General features: G+C 36.6%; 1 protein-coding gene across 7 annotated transcripts in view; it reads right to left on the reverse strand.

Annotated features, from left to right (window-relative positions):
- Positions 1 to 19,328, reverse strand: part of FAM135A (family with sequence similarity 135 member A) — a 98,796-nt gene that overhangs the window by 27,432 nt on the left and 52,036 nt on the right. For 2 of the 7 annotated variants that reach the window (XM_074154165.1, XM_074154163.1), the window contains 8 exons: positions 16,754 to 16,880; positions 16,241 to 16,394; positions 13,701 to 13,778; positions 11,434 to 11,483; positions 9,580 to 9,735; positions 3,346 to 3,419; positions 2,872 to 3,042; positions 299 to 2,050 (listed from right to left, as the gene is read on the reverse strand). In XM_074154165.1, the coding sequence (XP_074010266.1) occupies positions 299 to 2,050; positions 2,872 to 3,042; positions 3,346 to 3,419; positions 9,580 to 9,735; positions 11,434 to 11,483; positions 13,701 to 13,778; positions 16,241 to 16,394; positions 16,754 to 16,880 (2,562 nt within the window). Of the gene's footprint in view, positions 1 to 298; positions 2,616 to 2,871; positions 3,043 to 3,345; positions 3,420 to 9,579; positions 9,736 to 11,433; positions 11,484 to 13,700; positions 13,779 to 16,240; positions 16,395 to 16,753; positions 16,881 to 19,328 lie in introns of all 7 variants that reach the window. The other 5 variants (XM_074154166.1, XM_074154160.1, XM_074154167.1 and 2 more) reach the window with 5 other exon arrangements.

Here is a 19,328-nt window from a genome sequence, read left to right on the forward strand (position 1 = left end):
AAATTACTAGTTTTTAAAAAAGGAACATCTTAGAGAAACAAAAAAAAAAAATCGTGTTTTGCTTGAAGTTTGTCTAACCACATGAAATTACAAGATAACTGATAAAAGGAATTCAGTGCTAACCTACTTTCTATCTGAACATATGAACATCTAAAACGTGATGTTACTTTAGTGCGTAGAATCCACAAGCCACAGTCCTGGGGGCACTCTAGAGCCTAATCATGCTTCTTTTCCCCTTCTATATTATATTAATATCATTTCTAAAAGTAAAAAACCTTGCTTTGAAACGATCACTTACGCCAGCATTTGAGATTTTGGGGAGCTTTCATACCAGGAAACAGATGAAACTGAGCTGTAGGATGTGCTGCCTGGCTGTTGTGTAATTGCATCAGATTTATTCCTTGAAGAACACATAACATTGCAAGGAGAGTCTCTCAGAGAAGAAGGAAAAGACAGACAACCAGGAGTACAGACAGGAGGCACAGTCATTCCGTCTCGCAGATGCCCACTATCAATCCTTTGAGATCTCAGGGCGCTCTCTTCTGCTGAACCATGATCCTGGTCAGCACTAGAAGCTCCATCTAACATACTATAGTCTGTTTCTTCATAATAACCATTTTCAATCATTTCTTGATCCTCCTGTTCTTCCTCATCTTGCTGGGAAGAGCAAATAATTTGTTTTTCATATGTTTCCTTTTGAGGGCTAACAGGATTGCTGTTGTCCACAGGCCAAATATCTGAAATATCTGTGCTACTTCGAGAGCCAAAATAGTTTTCAACAAGCCCTTGCTTTACCATGTCAGTACTACTGGTTGGAGAAGGGTTATCTGTACCAGTTTCACTTTTAGCTGCTAACAGCTCCTCAGTTGTCTCCTTTAGTTCTAAAGGCTCGTTATGTTTTCCTTCATTTGTTTTTTCAACCTCATACACTGCATTTGCAGATGAAGAACCTGAAACCACAGATGACTCACCCATACAAGTAATTTCCAAATGCAATTTAACTGTTTCTTCTGTAGTGTTAAGATGCCCTTCAAGGTCCTGAGAGTCCTTGCAGGTTGTGCCAAGGTCTGTCTGTTGGCTGTAACTTTTCACATCAGTAGATGTATCCTCATCTGAAACAACTAAGTGTAAAAGATCTTTTGTTCCTGAGAGCGAGGAATGTATAGACAGAGTTTTATTATCCAAGTGCCGTGAAAATACAACACATTGTTGCTGCAAATTGGTGTTTGATTTTTTACTGTCATCACATTTGGGCAAGTCAATTGCTCGAAGACCCAATACCATTTTACTGTCACTTAGCTGGCATTCAGGTACAACAGATATCTTTGAATTCTCATCAGGTGACAGCTCATCATCATCTGAAGGCAGAGAATTTATGGACGTCAGGGATGACTGTATTTCACTTACAGCGCTGGTACTCTCAGTGCAATGGCTTTCTATTGTGTTTTTTATAGCACAGTCCAGTTTCAGTAAAAGCTGAGGAAATACTCTCTCACCATTGTATACACTTTGTGCTTGGATATTTTCAAAAACCTGATCAGGGTTGGGGTGAGTTGCAAAAGAACTTGGTTCACTTTCTACACCTGAATCTGAAAACCTAGAAGAGGCATATGTCATGCTAACATCTGGTAATTTAGTCATGTCTCCACTTGCAGAAAGTTGACTTTCTTTTGCAGAAAGAGCAGGCTGATTACTTTTCATTTTTGTCAAGATGTCATTGGTGTGTCTGAAGTTTCTTTCATGGGGATCTTCCTTTTCAAGCACTGGCTCCTCTTCTCCTGAATTCAATTTATTTCCAGATTCTGAAGACTGAATATTGAGTGTCTGCAAATTCTCTCTTTGCACTCCATCTTGTGGAAACTCAGCCCATGATCCAATACGAACAGTTACTTTCTCCCCTTCATAGGGATTTTTATTACTTGGTTTGACCTCAATTGTCCTGACTCCTGAGGAAGCTGGTTGACCTCCATGACAACCTTCAAGTGTACCTCTGGGTTGTAGAGCACTATCTTCTTGTAGAGTTCCAGAATCTGTCTGGGAGATAGTAAGCCTACTAAAAATAGCCACATTTTCACAGTGCATGGGGCTATCTGGACCTGGTTGGACACCTTCAATCGTGGCAGTCTTTTCCTCAGTTCCAGATGGCAAAAACTGAAGTTCTCTTTGACTTATTTGCCTGGTGCAGGATTTCACACCACAAGGAAATACACTTAATGTAGGGTCCAGCCCCTTGTTAGCATTGCATGAAGGCCTGCCTTCTGGGCTTTTAGAGGCATCTTCCAGTGCTGCACTTTTCAAACATTTGTAGCCTACTAAGACTACAGAGTCCTTAGAGTTCTGTTTCACAACTTTTTTTGTGCTTTCAGGTTTCATTGTTTTCATGAGCTTAGTAACCTTAACTTTGGATTTATTTGCATCTTCATTTTTACCTTTCAAAGTTTTTGTTAGTGTCTTTTCACTTTCTGAATGCCAAAGGTTGGAGGCACCTGCAGGTCTTATTTTCAGTTCTGGACTAGTAAAACCAGCTACAAAACCTTCTTCGGCTTCATATTTATCCAGTTTATTGGATTCTGACCTTGGGAGACTCTGAACTACCAACCAGGGCACATCCAGATCTTTCACCAAAAAAAAAAGAGGTGGAAAAAAAAACAACCGGTAAGAAAAAAGATTGCTTACAACAAGATTATGCAAGTAACTGAAGCTATAAAACTACTAAAAAAGTAATTCTAGAACTTCACACATCCTCAAAACTCAAACTAAAGAAACATTTCCTATCAATAAATGTAATCTTTTAAAGCCAGCGAGAAATTTGAAGAAAAATACTCAGATTTTACATAATTTTTGCTTGTTTCTTCAAAAAGAAAACCGCACTGTGAGGTGCGTTTACCTTCAGCAACTGAATCTAAATATCTGTCTTCAAAGATTATAGGCAAGGAGTTCATATCTCCATCTAGTTCACTGCATTCAATAGGGAGGGGTGGAAGAGAACTGCAGAAGGAAGTGTTTTTGATAGCTGCACACATCTGGAGATGACTTTGAGCACTGAAAAAAGGGAAATAGTCCTACATGAAAAAAACAGAACTATTTATTTTTACATTAACAGAAATTAGCAGTAGTTTAATTCACTTTAGTAGAAGCTTTTCTACTAATTAGTTAATAGCTTTAATAGTATTTAAGAACTTCTTATATAACTTTCATTAAAAAACTTCAAATCTATATTTAGAACATAAGTTTCTCTTGAACTTGTCATGTAAGTATTTTTGCAAGACAGTACTTCTACATACTGTAAGATACAGAATATTAGTACTACATGCTACATACTGTGCACTTCAAAGGGCTACTCACTGCAGTTCTTGATAGGCAAGGGCAGCTTGCCTAGGATGTTCAAGACAAAAGAATGCTTCTGCAAATCTGCGCACCTGCAAGATCCAAATAAAGTTAGAGCTTATTTTATATTGTATACAATTTTTTGAAAATCCACCAGCATTCCTACACGGCAATGTTATTAACTTGTATGTATTATATAGACAGTTACTTTTTTTTAAATGTTCAGGCTGAATAGGAGGGAAGAGGATTGCCACAGACAAGACTAGCAACTGAAATGAGAATTTTTAATTTGTGCATTATATTAGATTCAACTGCCTGCTGAAAACCTGATTACCAAGAAATCAGCAATCCAAATCAGGCTCACCTGAAACAGTAACACACAAAAATATTAAGAGAAATGTCAATGAGAAGAAAAAAGAGATGACTGTTTGATAGGCACTTCTAAATGTGCTTGAGAATTACCTTCAGAAGTAGAAACCCATTAGATAATCTGCAGTCTCAAAATACAGAGTAGTACGTGTTTCAAACTTACCATGAATACTCTCTAGCCCCCAGTAAACTATTGTGCAAAAAAAATCTTTTGTTTGTAAAGATTTCAGCTGCAAATGATAAAGACAAAAGCCTACAAAATGTAGGCTAATTACAAGCACTGTATTCAAGACTTAATTGTATGCCTCAAGTCAATAAGCCATACAATACTAAACTGGTATTTTATAACATAGGGGAGCATATTATTTTATCATCAAATACATAGCGTTGAAATTGAAAGCATGAATTACACAGCAATTTACTACTAATAAAAGCAATCAATGTATCAAAAATGCAGTATCTAGAAACCCCAAAGTTAAGGTTTTACAAAATGAGAATTCTCACATTTCCAATATTACATAAAAGTATTAATTCGAGATGCATTTTTAGAACTTCTATTTTTGCAACTGCCTAATCTAACTACCTGCATCAAAAAAATGCAATTCAATGCAATATAACAGTATCTTGTTTGTTGTAACAAGACATACAAAAAAAGAGAATGTGCTGTACAGTGGCTGTTGGCAACTGCTTGTGCATTAACTTGGACATAAACATCAATTTGTTTATATCAATTAAAACAAAATTTCTATCCCACTTAGAGAACCAACCACTTCCTGGCCTCCTTCTCCTTTATTTCCTCAACATACTCTGTGTTTTCCTCTTAAGTTATCTAATTTCCCAAACAGACTGTGAGCTTCAGTGGTACCTGGTGGAGCAGGCATCGCACCTAGTTCAGTTCCCTCAGCTCTTTCACTCCTGCATCCGCCCCGAGTACAGACACGGCACTAGGAAAATCCTGTGCATTACCTGGCAAACATCAGCCCTTCAGGACCACATTAACTTTTGTTCAGAGATCTTATCTTATCCCACTTGCGGGGGAGTTACTTTTCCCTCCTGATATGCTGCCCAGTATACTTTTAGAGAGTACCATCTGGATAAAGTTTTATGTTCTGTAGCTTCTACTCTTTTGATAAAAAAAAAAAAAAAAAAAGGAAAAAATTGCTCCAAGGTGCTTAAGAAAAAAAAGCAACAGCCCCAAACCACAAATACTAAGCCCCCAAGCTCTAACCTGTACTAGAAGCTGGAAGTCCTGCCCCAGTTCGATTTGCTGTATTATATGAAATTAATCTCAGTGATAACATCATCTGTGAATAGTCATGGAAAATGTTTTGAACTAAAAAGAAAACATTAAATTCGATACTTTCTTGTAAATGCAACTTCCACTCTCAGCAGCACCCAGATGCACACACACATGCACAAGATGTATTTGCTCTCCTTCAGAAATCACGTTAGGAGTTTATGCATACACAGGTGGGATTAGAATCAGCGTTCCTAAGTATTCCTCTGCACCTCCCCAGGGCCTTTCCTAAACAGACATCTACCTTCCAAACAGATGGTTTTGTTAGAGCTAATCCCAAACCTCTCCTCCAGAAAGAGAGAAGATGATTATAAAATAGAGACCTAGATTTTAGAGCAACTGATCACAAAGACCGGACTGGTTATCATTCTAAACCAAGCAATTTAAAAATGAATTAAAGATCCTAATCAGTCAGGTAATAGGAAATAAAATAGTAACAGAAATATTGCCCAATTTGTAGACGTCTGTGGTTAAGGCCAGGAAAAGAGCATAAAGCTGTTTGCCAGGAGGCAGGTTTTGACTTTAGATGTGAGCGATCACTTTACTACATAAAGCAACTGGAATTATATGGTGACCAGATCTCTAGAATTCTGCCACTACCTCAAACACAAAAGGCAGCTGGTTTTCGTTTGCAATAAATCCCTTTTGTAGTTGCTCAAGTAATTACAGTGCTTTTGAAGAAAATATGATTAGCAGCTCCAGACAGCTCTTACTATGATAGCAACAGTATAAAACTAGTTGAAAGCAAGCTCTGAAAGCCCACATAAACCAATATTAGGGAGAGAAAAAAACAAACACTAATTTATTATGTTTAATCAGTGCTTAACTTACGGAAGGACGACGGCATTTGCTAGGATGCTGTTACCGAGGCCTGGAGAACCAGAAGGACTACCAGCTGGTGCAAGTGACTCAGGCAGACTCCACAATGACTTTGCAGGAGGAAACTGCATCTGCTACTCCTAGTCCCTACAGATTTCCCACAATTATGTTTTTGTGGTCCTCCCAATGTAAACAGCAGAGGAAAAATCAGATAGAAAAACTGCTGTGGAATATATATTGAATCCCTGGACATTTATGAGCAGCAGTCCAAGATCTTAGTTCTCAGTTCCCATTATTTTATAGAACTAAGAAAACAGAAAGAAATAATTTTGGAAGAGCGTGTTCAGACTTACCAGAAGATGTCACTATGGAACAAACAGGTGAACTAGTTTACTGTGCAAATTTTTTGTAATATAAAGTAACATACTCTAAGCAGTTTTTTCAACAAAACACAGTTGTAAATCATATGTGTGATAATGTAGTTGATGGATGTTCTAGTATGCCTAAAATGTTCCTGATTTTTTCATGTAGTTGTTAATAGTCAAAGTATTTGAAAATAGTTAAGTATTTAAATATGCAAGTAAAATAAATAAAATTATTATAATAATAATTTTAAATATTTAAAATAGAATATTTCATTATAACCTTATTTTCTAACAACACTTCATCAGAAATACCTGTTTTATAAGCATCTGTGCAAAGAGCGTGAAAAACATTTGACCAGACACAGATGACAGCCTCTGTCAAACCTCAACTAAATTCGCTAACCAGAAAGCCTGCATCACTTGACACGCGCAGATAAGACCTCTAGTGAAACATGATCATTGCATGTGTCCCAAAAGAAGTTTATACAAACCCTCAGAATATAAATTGTCAAGAGATTATTAATACAAATCACAATTTATTATACTAAGCACTGCAAAACAGGATCAAAAATCAACAGTCAGACATGTTCTTAAAAATGTTAAGGCTCAAATTTACCACCTCTTTTTAATTTAAAGCTTTACTGAATTCATGGATTGCTGGCTCATGCTTTATTGCCATGGGGAAGCCCAGGGAAGCTGTGTCCTTTTAGGTATATTTTAATTACATACATTTGCAAGGTGTTCACACCAGCTCTTCACTTAACAAGTGTCACATCTGCAAATTAGTCCTTCTCCGTAGGTTGGCTCAGGTAGAATTTCCTTCTTGATGCTGTATTATTTGAATTTTAGAGTCAGCCTGCTTGCTCTTCGCTATCAGGCTCTAAATAAAAAGGTAAGTTTAACATTACCCACGTCCTGCATCTCCATTTCAATCTTTGATGTTTGGGTAGATAATACAGTATCCAGTTACTTACTCAGTAAGAAATACCAACTAGCCACTTCTTCAAAAAATAAAATAAGCTTAACTTTTTCAGTTATAACAAGGGTAACTTCTGAGCTCAACTTAAAAGGCTCGTAAGTTTTAGGGACTCAGTATCCCTCACTAGCTACACTGTGTGCTATGGAAGAGTCTTCATCCCCACATGACTGTGTTGGAAGTGTGGATTCATACCTCCAGAAAAGAATATTTCTACAGCTTTTATTAAAGAATAATTTGATTTTTCCTTATTAAAAAAGAAAAAATTAAATATGACCTGGTGCTTGAAACAAGTTTGTTTATGCATAGTTACAGGTAACATGTGGGCTTAACAACAACTGGGAAGGGAAAAAAATGCAGCCTTGAAATCAAATAATAATTAAAAAAAAAAAAAGGGAGGAAAGGAACTCTTATTCAAATGTCGTGAAAACTGGAAAGCATCACAGAAATACTTCTAATAGCTCAATTCACATAGTATAATTAACTACTTTGATTTATGTTCCTTTTAAATAACTGCATTAAAATTCAATAATTAAGGTACTGGAGAGCCAGAGAGATTCACTTACAGAGATGTTAAAACAAACCACATTTAAGAACCTAATATATAATGATTGGCAGTATGTTTTCTTTTATTTTTTTTTTTAATGTTGGAGCAGTAAAAATAAAAGTATTAGTGCCTCTTTTGAGTTTATTAAATACACGCTTGTACAAACAGTAATGTACCAGCAGTTGAATGCAATTGCAGGTTAAATGAAACAGCACTCTCACAGAATCACAGAATGCTATGGGGTTGGAAGGGGCCTCTGGAGATCATCCAGTCCAACCCCCTGCCAGAGCAGGTCCACCCAGAGCAGGTTGCACAGGAACGTGTCCAGGCAGGTTTGGAATGTCTCCAGAGAAGGAGACTCCACCACCTCCCTGGGCAGCCTGTTTCCAGGGCTCTGCCACCCTCACAGGAAAGAAGTTCCTCCTCATGTTTAGATGGAACTTCCTATGTTCAAGTTCGTGCCCGTTACCTCTTGTCCTGTGTCCTCGTTTCATAGCTTCCACTAGCTAACTTGAAGGATTCCAGAATTTATATGAAAAGCACAGAAAGGTAAGTAAGCCTCAGATAGCCAGTAAAATGCTCAGTTTCTTACAATTAGCACGTCTAACAAATAAAGACAAAACAAAAGAGCCTCGTGTTCTTTCAGAAAGAGTCCATTTATTCTCCAGAATAGCCCTTTTCCACAACTATGATTCCCTGATCAAACAATGCGATTTATCAAGCCTGTATGTAAGACCACAGTCCAAATCTCATTCATCATCAGTTTCCCCTCCAGAGCCAAAACAGAATGGGTTTTGGTGAAAGTGACAGAAACGCTGGTGAGACAAATCAAATCTCTGAGAAATAAAGCCTTAAAACAGACTTTATTTTGGATTGTGACTATTACAAAGCACTGATAACACATATTCTCATTAACCAGACAAGCTTCTCTGCAAAAGGTTGTACAAGAAGCGCCTCCAGATAATCTCTTAAAATGACCTATTCTATGATGTGTGTGAGACAAATGCTCAGACTGAAGTCAGACAGTAAAGACGTCAGGTCACACGCTGTGTGTTTGACAAGTAGGGCTGTTGGGTGTCATTGTTTACTTGGGTTTGTTTTAATGAATCTTACTCTCTGAAAACTTTTAAAATGTTAGGTTTCTTCAAATGCGTGACCACAAAAGATGGGAGGGGAAAAACATATTTATTAGAAAGTGAGGATAATGTTTTAGTTCATATTTGAAAATATTTCCCTATTGAACCAGCACTGCTGCGTGGTTTTGCACATATAAGGCCCACAGCAACTGTATGTATACATATACAGATCATGTGTAGCTACTAATGATATGTATTTCTATACCTATACACGCATACTCACATACCACATCATTTCCGACACATTTCTTCTTTTTTAAAATCCCACTTAAGAGACTTTTCAAAGTTTCTGAATGTTAGAAATTCTTAATTCAGAAGGGAAGTACACTTTGGTTTATGATATAAGCAGGCAGCCTCAATGCAGTAGGGGAGTAAAATGCAGGGTGAGGCCTAGGCATGGCTCCTGCAGAAAAATACATCATTCTGCACAAATACATCTTATTTCACAGACTGCAATTTGCCTTCTGAACTGCATTGCTTATTCAAAAGATCAATGAATTAGTTGGTTCATAAACATAAATAATATATTTTATGTATTATAGTCCACAAATAAGCTCTAACAACATGACACACAAGCTAACAAACACAATACAACAGCTCTCTTTATGATTCCAACTAACCTTCCCAAATAAAGCTAGAAAAATTAGAACCTGGAGTCTCATCTTGATACACATTTTTGTAACAATGTCTCCCAGTAAGAGTATGAACATGCCGGAATATCTAAAGCCAGAGTCAATACTTACTCTTAAGGTGTGATGCTCTTGTGCTAGCAACGCTGTCACCTCATCTTGTAAGGTCATGACCTCCAGAAATTGCCCCCAGAGAGCCATTAGAAGTGAGCAAAGCTGAGCAAGATTCATATTTATAAGTTCTGCCAGTTCATCAGGATTTTCCATTTTCTGAAGTTGGGAAAACACATTTACATGATTAACAGATGAGACCACAATGTACAGACAAGAATCTAAAAAAGCGTACGTTACCTCAGTGAGAATTTTAATTTAAAGAGTAAGCAAGAACTGTTTTGTCTAAGTATCAGAATTGAATTAATCTATGTTACAGCATTAACAGATTATTTTGTGTTAAATATTATCTGGTTGTCTTTCAGAATTAGGACTTTTGACCTTAAATTAAAGCAACAATTCCATTTTATGGCAACCATAACTGAGCTGCAACTGTTTTATTTTCTAACATGCAGAAATATAGTGTGCCTGAAAGGAATAGGGACCAGCAAAAAGAAAACAGAAAATTGAAATGCACTATGTTAGTCCAGATTTGATACAACTATAAAAATTTAATAGAGATATATCAATTTCAGAATAGTCACAACTGGCAATAACATTTTTATGGTGCTATATATCCACATACACTTTAAACATGCTGCAGAACCCGTGTTACAGTATAGGCCTCCTTGAACCAGATCACACAAAGACATATTCAGCATGAAACAAGATTTTCTTTCTTAACAGTGTGCTGTAATCTTGTCATCTAGGGCTTATGTGCCTGCCATTTTAGAAAAAAAAAAAAACAACAAATGTAGTTTTTCAAAAATTCATTGCAGGCACACAAGGCACTGAGGCAAAGGGTTTAAAACATAAAGATAGTAAAGACTCAGGTCCTGCAATATTAAAGAGCAAGTAAAAAAAAAAGACCGCAAATACTGAAACATCAGCTTAATAGGCAAGAGTGGAAATAAGAGGAAGAACTTTTGATGACAACTGCATAAAAGAACAGAAAGGAGAAAAAGGAAAAAATATAAACATACTTTAGCAAGCTAAGGGAGAAACTAATGAAAGAAAATATCATAGGTACTGAAAGAATTTACAGAAGATATGCAAATGTAAAAAAAAGTTTTTAACATATAAAGTAAGATCATTAGTTGCCCATAGAGAGCTAACTCTGCTGGCTTTGTCTCCAGTTCTACAAATTATATCCTTTTACAGCCAGAATTACACTTCCTTGCAGTTACACTACTAGTACTGTAACAAACAGTTCTTCAGAAGCTGAGCAGATGGCCCATTCAGTAGCAAAGCATGGACAATCTTTCAAAACAGTTTTAAAACCTGTACTTTAAACTCCACTTCGACAAGGAAATTAGTTCTGACTAAGGAGACAGTTGGGGAGACAAATCTAAATTGAAGTGTTTCCTTGAGAATATAGGGAAAACAGGAGAAGGAGACAACATCAGGACAAGTCCTTCCAGATGAGGGAATGACTTGGGAGAATCTGCTTTTGTACAACTTACAGCTTGATCTTCTATCATTGTTATTTGGTACCATCAAAACCAAAGAATTCCATTTATAAATGCAGAAAATTCAAAATTTGATTTTAATACAAATAATCAACCTTTCTATAATCTTCAGTTTCATAGCATACAGAAGTTACCATGGCTACTACTGACATGCCAAGCCACCAGATCAATAGGTAAAGTTTGGAGTCAGTTGAGCAACTTCTCTTTGAATGAGGAGCAGTTGAAATAAACATTGGCAAAATCATCCAGGATGTTATCACTGAAACAAACAGTTTATTCCCAAGTAGCATATGAAATCAGCATACTTTACAGTTATTTCACTTATTTAATACGTGAAAAAAACCCGTACCTTTACTTCTTCACACAATTCTGTAAGACGAACTTCTACATCTATGTTTTCTGGAAAGATCAGAGGACATATCCATGAAAAAATGTACTTTCCAAGTTGCAGAGTAAAACCAATTATTTCACAAAAGAATTTTAAAACATAAGAAAGAACACATCAAGTAAAACCTGAAGTCATACTAAGCACCACAGTCAACTTTAAATCAAGTAAATGATAAACTCCCATTAAAATTATGTTTTAGTAATTTATGAGATTGAGAACAGAACAAGATTAATAAATTAAGTATCATGATCACTTATCATGATACCTTGTCAAGGATACCAATTTTCCACTCAGAATTATACTTCAAAATACTGTAATCTAGATTATACAGTTTTCAGATTACCCATTGAGAGCTGCTCAGCTATTCAGCAGCAATGCCGTCGGTAACAATCAAGGTAATACAACTCCTCTTCTGCCTCAGATTTTCCAGAGATAACTTACTCCAATAAAATTTTTCTACAGGTGTATTATTTACCTGATTTGCAAGCTACATGAGCATAAATGTAATTCTTTAATTGTCTGAGGAATTACATTTTAGTCTAATCAAAGTGTTCTTTAATTGGTTTTCTCTCGATAGCTCAATGTTAAGAGCAAATCAATCTTCCATGGTATGGCTGCATAAACTGGATCTGAACCTTGAATGACTTAGTAAAAAAGAAAACAGATTTATTCCTTCATGTAAGATGTTTTCCTTGTTCATCATTCCTCGTCTACTTAAGGGAATCTGATCAATTAAATAACAATTTAGCACTATGTTCTGATTTCCTTTTACATCTGAAGTACCAGTAACAACGGAACTATTTATAAACCCTAAAATTGTCTGTAACAAGTATTTATATGGAAATGCATTTTTGAAACACAGTATTAAGGAAAAAGCCTACAATATTTCTTGGAAACATACACCAACAAAACATGCCTTGAAACCCGCAATAATAAATTTAGGATATAGATAATGAACATAGGTTTACAGAATGACAACAGTGTGTTTACTCAACTTGTCTTTGAATGATATCACCTGTATCTGGTAAGTATATATTGATTTTCAACTAATTGCATCCATTATACTTAGATTTAAACTTAATGCCAAACAAATTAACTCACACATCTCAAAGTTCTGAGAAAATATGCAAACTGCAGAAATGCACAAAGTTCTCAGAAACAAGTTTAGAAATGTTTTTGAAAGAAACTACATACACCTGTGTTAGCTAAACAGTGCTTGGTGATAATTATTCTGAAAATATATGAAAACAGTTTAAGATATGATACTACTTTTAGTGTGTTTGTGGTGACACAAATTGTCATTAGTGAAAAAATTAAATGGTTTACTTATGAGACACAATACTGATTATCTTGTTTGTCACACTGCAATTGAGAATAAGCTTTGAACAACACTTAAAACCCTGAAGTCTAACATCATTATGGAAAATCCCAAACTACAGTGTAATATTAAAAAAAAAAGAGACAGAATAGCAAAAATACAAGACAAAAGGAAATTAAATAGTAACATTTACAGCAGTAATGTTTACCCAGCAAATATCTGATGCAATTTTGCTGGCTCTGCTAAAAAATAGTTTTGTTTTCTTTTTAAAAAAAAAACAAAACACGGTTATAGATGATTAAGCTTGTGACCTACTACATCTCGTAGTAAAACTGCCATTTTACTCTTTTCCCATCACAAACTTCCTTGTGCTTAAAGAGCACTGTCGTCTTTCATCCAGCATCAGGCCAACGCTGGCATTCTCAAAGGGAAAACTGGCCATTTAGATATGGATAAATGCAACTCAAGCTTTGAGAATGTCTTGTGCAGTGTTTGGAAGAATCAAACCTTGAGATACCAGAAACAACATGAAAAATTTCTCAGGAAGAAAAGGTACTGAGTCTTTAATTATCTAAAAAATTGAGTCTGTGATGAATTAAATGAATTATATTGTTTAGATATTTTATTTAAATGATGACAACTGACTGAACTCTTCAATCATTTTTGTTTAGTAAAGCAGAACAACACTAAACCAAAAGACAGTAATAATTTCTCGTTTTATTATCTGTATTCAGCCTAGAAATCAGTAGCTCAATTCTGTCGACTTCAGAGTCCAACATACATTCACTATGGCTAAATAGTGAAATAGTGTTCCTGTTTACAAAATAATATAATATTTTATATTATTAATACTGTATTTTATTTATTAGTAAAAATCTGAGGGTTTATATCACCTGCTTTGAAAACATACCTAGGTAGGCGTCTCTCTGGGTTCGTGGATATTTTCTTCTGAGAAGGCGTTCATAAAGGACCTGCATGCTGGCCTTGGCTAGTTATAGGGATTGCACACACATGACTAGTTACCACACTCCTTTTTTCATCTGTGATTTATTACTTGCCTTAAAGTTAGTAAAAAAGCTTATTGCTAGCCTAGCAATTAGTGCAGTTAGATTAGTAAATGAAAGCATATAATTTTAGAGTAATTTCTAGATTAGATATCACTCATGATATATATTAAGCTAACATTTTTTATTTCCTGAAACCAGTAATACTTAAATGCTCAATCACAGTTATCAAGTCCAACAGCTGTCTGCACGTGCTTCTGCAAAATCACTCTTGTGTTAATGTTCTATGACAGACCAATAGCAAACAGAAGAAACAAAACAGATAATAATTCAATTTAAAACAAAAAAGTGATGAGTCTGAGATTTACGCAGGATGCCCTTGAGATGCCCTTCTGCAATGCCCATTTGAACTTCACACATAGAATCTCCACTACAAAACAGTTCATTTACTTTAAAAAATAAAAATAACGCAATAAAAATAAATGCAAACGACAACTGTGTATTTTGTGAAGTCCAGAGAGATTCCATTTCTTTACAGACATCACAGAAACAGCATTTTTTTTTTTGTGTTACTATTGATGGATTTTAGAAAAAATAGTGTTAATGGTAGGCATTAGTTATTTTTCATGAGCAAAAGGTGAGTAGCAGAAGCATAATTAATATTTACATTCTTGGTTCTTTTTGTTATATCAATTGTCCCAATCAATTTACACACAAAATAACCAAAGTAAATGAAAAAAAGATTTATAAATAAGAAAACAAATTCATTCTAGCAGAGACTTAAAAATAATAAAGAAAACCCCACAGGAAACAAACCACCAGCAGAGTACGTACAATGAATGTTAAATGTAAGTAGTAATTTTCTCTTCATGTATTTATTTTGAGCATTTCTGTTCAAGCTTGCATTCCTAAAGGTAAGCAATTACCCACAGAAATGACACAAGTTCTGATTCAAGTTCCACTGAAGCTCATGAAAATGTTTTTGGTGATTTCAGTGAGGTTTGAAAGACAGAACCCAACTATGTAACTCAATGGCCAGCTTTTTTCTATTACATACATATTTTGTGGGAACGTTTTAGGGGATTTGAAGGTCCTATCTGAAGCATTTAAGTATCAAGATTTAGTGTAACTCTATCCTTAAAACAACAGTAGTTTCAACAGATTCTACTTGGGAAAAAGCACATTTTGTCCTTAAAAGAAAGAATAAGAGTTGAGTCATTCCTTTAATAGGGTGTTTCCCTCCACATCAAGATTAAGATAACTGACACAGAAATACTATTTGCACCATAACTGTAGTGGTATTTTTGCTTCTATAAAGAAACAGCCTCAGTTTCTGGTATTTTTCTATGCACAGATTTGTAATGCACTCCCTCCCTCAAAAAAAAATTCAAAAAATAGCTTTGCATTTTGTAATATACCCGTGAAACATTCTTGGTGTGAATCACTAATTGACCACATCACATTTTTACTATAGTTTTCATATCTTAGTTTACAACCTTATTGTTTCATAGTGCTTAGTTTTGACATTGGTAAAATAAAACAATACAAAAACCAATAAATGCTGTCTACACTCAATGTAAATTCCAAAGGATTTATTTTTGGGATTTAAGTGGAACTTTACATGACTAAAAAAGTATATGCTTGATGAGGAAAAGTCTAAATCATCCTTCATAATGCCAATGTGTTGTCCTTTTTTACTTTCACCGCTAGTTGAGGCTAGGTGCTCTAATAAACCTGCATTCTACAGAAACATAACGTACATTTCCATACATTACATTTCATGCAATATTTTCACAGTTTTCATTGCCATAGAACTTATATTTCTTTCTATGAGGCTGTCCCATAAAAATTTAATTTTAAGTTTATTAAAGAAATAGCTTCCCTGAAAGTGTATTTTAAATACTTGGTTTTATAGAAACAGTTCTTGTCTATTTGGATCTTTTCCTAACTCTTAGATAACTAAGTCTATTTAAAAAGTTACGCTACAAACTGAGTTAGCAGCAATTTCTTCTTGTAGGTCTTTTTTCAGGTAAGTTTCTGTTGTAATATTCTTCACAAATCAATGCTTGGAACTTCTAGAGTTCCAATTTTTATATAAACATACAATGTTTCCTTATAACACACAAGTGCAGCGTGCTAGCTTGGGTTAAGGGTTTCTCTAACTTTCTCACCACCAAATGCAGTGATTTGAAATAACAGGGCAAATCAAGACCAACAAGAAAAAATATATTTGTATAAATTCAGGCTGTTATCTCATGTTATTAGTAATGTGACAGTACTTGTTTCTTTGTTATTTTTTTTCTTGAGTTATTAATGCCAGCTCAGTTCAAGCAAAAAGACTTTAGATATACAAGATGTATTAAATCAATGCCAATTTAGTCTAGAAGAGGAGTATTTTTAATAAACGTTGACAGGAAAGCGATGCATTTCATTAAATTCAACATACCCAATTCAATTTGGTGAGAAGAGGGAAGCTCCTTTGTTATCATAATGAAATAGCTATGTAATCCTTTGAAAGCAAGCAGCAAACTGGCACAAAGCGTATAGTGGAAATTATAGGCATGGCTGAGGAAAGACTCTGAAACAACAAAACTGCAACCCTAAAAAAAAAAGAAAAAGGAAAAAAGGTGAGGCACATTTATTTTGTACAATAAATGAAGTGCTAATAGAATAACTAAAAAAGACAGATAAGCAAATTGCTTCTTTTCACAAACCTCATCCATATTTTTGCAATTTTCAATGGATTGCAATATATTAGAAAAGAAGGTTAAACACTTAATACAGTAAGGCTTCCATCTGTGTGTTCCTGAAGCACGTGATATAACCTTTTGGAGCAATTTTTCTCATATCTTATATCACATGGCACACCACTTTATCAAGTAATATTTCTGCAGAAAAGATAAAATTCACACCATCCAACTAAGTACAAATAAAATCTTAAATCAATAAATATTCTTACATCTGCTGATAACTGTTTTGTGTAGTTATTGCCAAAGACCACGCTTTCGAGAGAAGGAATCACAGAGTCCCTGTTCTGTGCTGGTGCATTCCTGTTCAACCATGTATTCTTCACTGGGCGAGGAAAGCTGCAAAACGCGCAAATGAACTGATAATTTGAACATACTATGTGTCACAAAACTATCACAGTTAAAACAAATTCTCGATTTTTCTGGAAAAGCAGTAGAAACAAGAGCTCTCATTAAGATCCTGAAGTTCCTAGCATGGTGGGTGGCTGTTTTAAAACCCCTCAGGATGGCACAGATGCCTCAGTTAAGTCTCCGGTGCTGCGCCAGGGGAGCACGGCTTCTAAAGGCCTTCTCTTCTAAAGCACGTCTCCAGCTAGTTGAAGAAATTTAAGAAATTATTACCCTCAACTGTTCTATTGCCATCTCTCACACCGTGAAGCTCAGCAGACTCTTTGCCAGGAGAAGGTGCAAGCTCTTCCTTATTATTACCAATGCAAACTTCAATTAATTTTCATAATATTCCTGAAAGTTTAAGCCATATAGATAAATTTTGAACTGTAAATGAAAAGCATTCATTTTCCATAACTTTGCTGTGGGAACTTTATGCCCTAAAAATGAAGCAGCAGCAGGCAGTTGGAAAGTTGTCACACAAACTACCATTGCTGTTTTCCTAAGGGATCCCTGACCTCTACCTACTGAAGAAGAAAGCCCATCCCAAACCCCTGGGAGAACAGAGCATGCTGCAACAGTAGCCTTGTGAGGTCAAAGAACTAGGAAAAACCACTGAAGATGAATGAAAGCAGAAAGTGAGGACTTTTAGATAATGGGAAGAAATAATTAATGACAGGTTAATAAAAAGAGTAGATTGTACAGGACTCTCAAAATTGTCAAGTCATGGATTTGACGGATGGACCACACAGTGGATCAGGAACTGGCTGGATGGCTGCACTCAAAGGGTTGCAGTGAACAGCTCAATGTCCAAGTGGAAGCCAGTGATGAGTGGTGTTCCACAGGGGTCAGTACTGGGACCAGTGCTGTTCAACATCTTTGTCGGAGCCACGGACAGCGGGATTGAGCGCACCCTCAGCAAGCTTGCCCACGACACCAAGCTGTGTGGCACGGTCGACACACTGGAGGGAAGGGATACCATCCAGAGGGACCTGGACAGGCTCAAGAGGTGGGCTCATGAAGTTCAACCAAGCCAAGTGCAAGGTCCTGCAGCTGGGTCATGGCAGTTCCAGGCACAAATACAGGTTGGGCAGAGAATGGCTGGAAAGCAGCCCTGAGGAGAAGGTCTTGGGGGTGCTGGTGGATGAGAAGCTCAACATGAGCCGGCAATGTGCACTGGCAGCCCAGAAAGCCAACCACATCCTGGGCTGCATCAAGAGAAATGTGGCCAGCAGAGCAAGGGAGGTGATTCGGCCCCTCTATTCTGCTCTCGTGAGACCTCACCTGGAGTACTGTGTCCAGCTTTGGAAGTCCTCAGCACAGGAAGGACATGGACCTGTTGGAACGGGTCCAGCGGAGGGCCACGAAGATGATCAGAGGGGCTGGAGCACCTCCCCTCTGAAGACAGGCTGAGAGAGCTGGGGTTGTTCAGCCTGGAGAAGAGAAGGCTCCAGGGAGACCTTAGAGCGGCCTTCCAGTATCTGAAGGGGGTTACAGGAGAGATGGAGAGGGACTCTTTGTCAGGAAATGTAGTGACAGGACAAGGGGTAACAATTTTAAACTGAAAGAGGGGAGATTTAGATTAGATACTAGAAAGAAATTCTTTACTGTGAGGGTGGTGAGGCACTGGAACAGGTTGCCCAGGGAAGCTGTGGATGCCCCATCCCTGGAAGTGTTTAAGGCCAGGCTGGATGGGACTTTGAGCAACCTGGTCTGGTGGGAGGTGTCCCTGCCCATGGCAGGGGGTTGGAACTCGATGATCTTTAAGGTCCCTTCCAACTCTAACCATTCTGTGATTCTATGACTCCAGGGCTGTTACCATGTGGAATTATCTCCTCTCCTTCAAGTAAATTGTTAATACTGGTTGTTCCCAAGAGAAGGAGAACCTGGATGCTATTCTGAAAAGGAACCACTCAGAAAGTGACCCCCTAGGAAAGAAGGGGTGACAATCATGTGAGTGTGACCCAGAGAAGCAAACTGTCACCCAGGAAAGCCCAAAGGACAAAGGGGAGTTAAGTGTTTCAGAAAGAGGTGCTCCACAAAAGCAAGCGATATGGATACGGCAATTATAAAATGTTTGCTAAATATTACAATATGGGATAGCCCCGCTGAAATAAAACACTGTCAATTTGAAGGTCTCCTCCTCTCCCCAGTGTGATTTAAAGGACAACCGGGATCCTTAAAATAATTTTATGGACACCACTAACATTCTACTCTGAAGATAACTGAAACAGCATGTAAGTTGCTGTTTTGTTTCATCTTTACACAGGCTATATGTATCAAGCTGAGGTTTAAAATGAAATAGCATTACAGTATCACTACTTGAAAAGCCACAAACAGAGGAAAAATTGTATTTAAAATATCAGATTTTCTGGAACTTTTTAAGGGACAAATACATTT

Source organism: Numenius arquata, chromosome 9, assembly GCF_964106895.1.
Source record: "Numenius arquata chromosome 9, bNumArq3.hap1.1, whole genome shotgun sequence".
NCBI lineage: Eukaryota > Metazoa > Chordata > Aves > Charadriiformes > Scolopacidae > Numenius > Numenius arquata.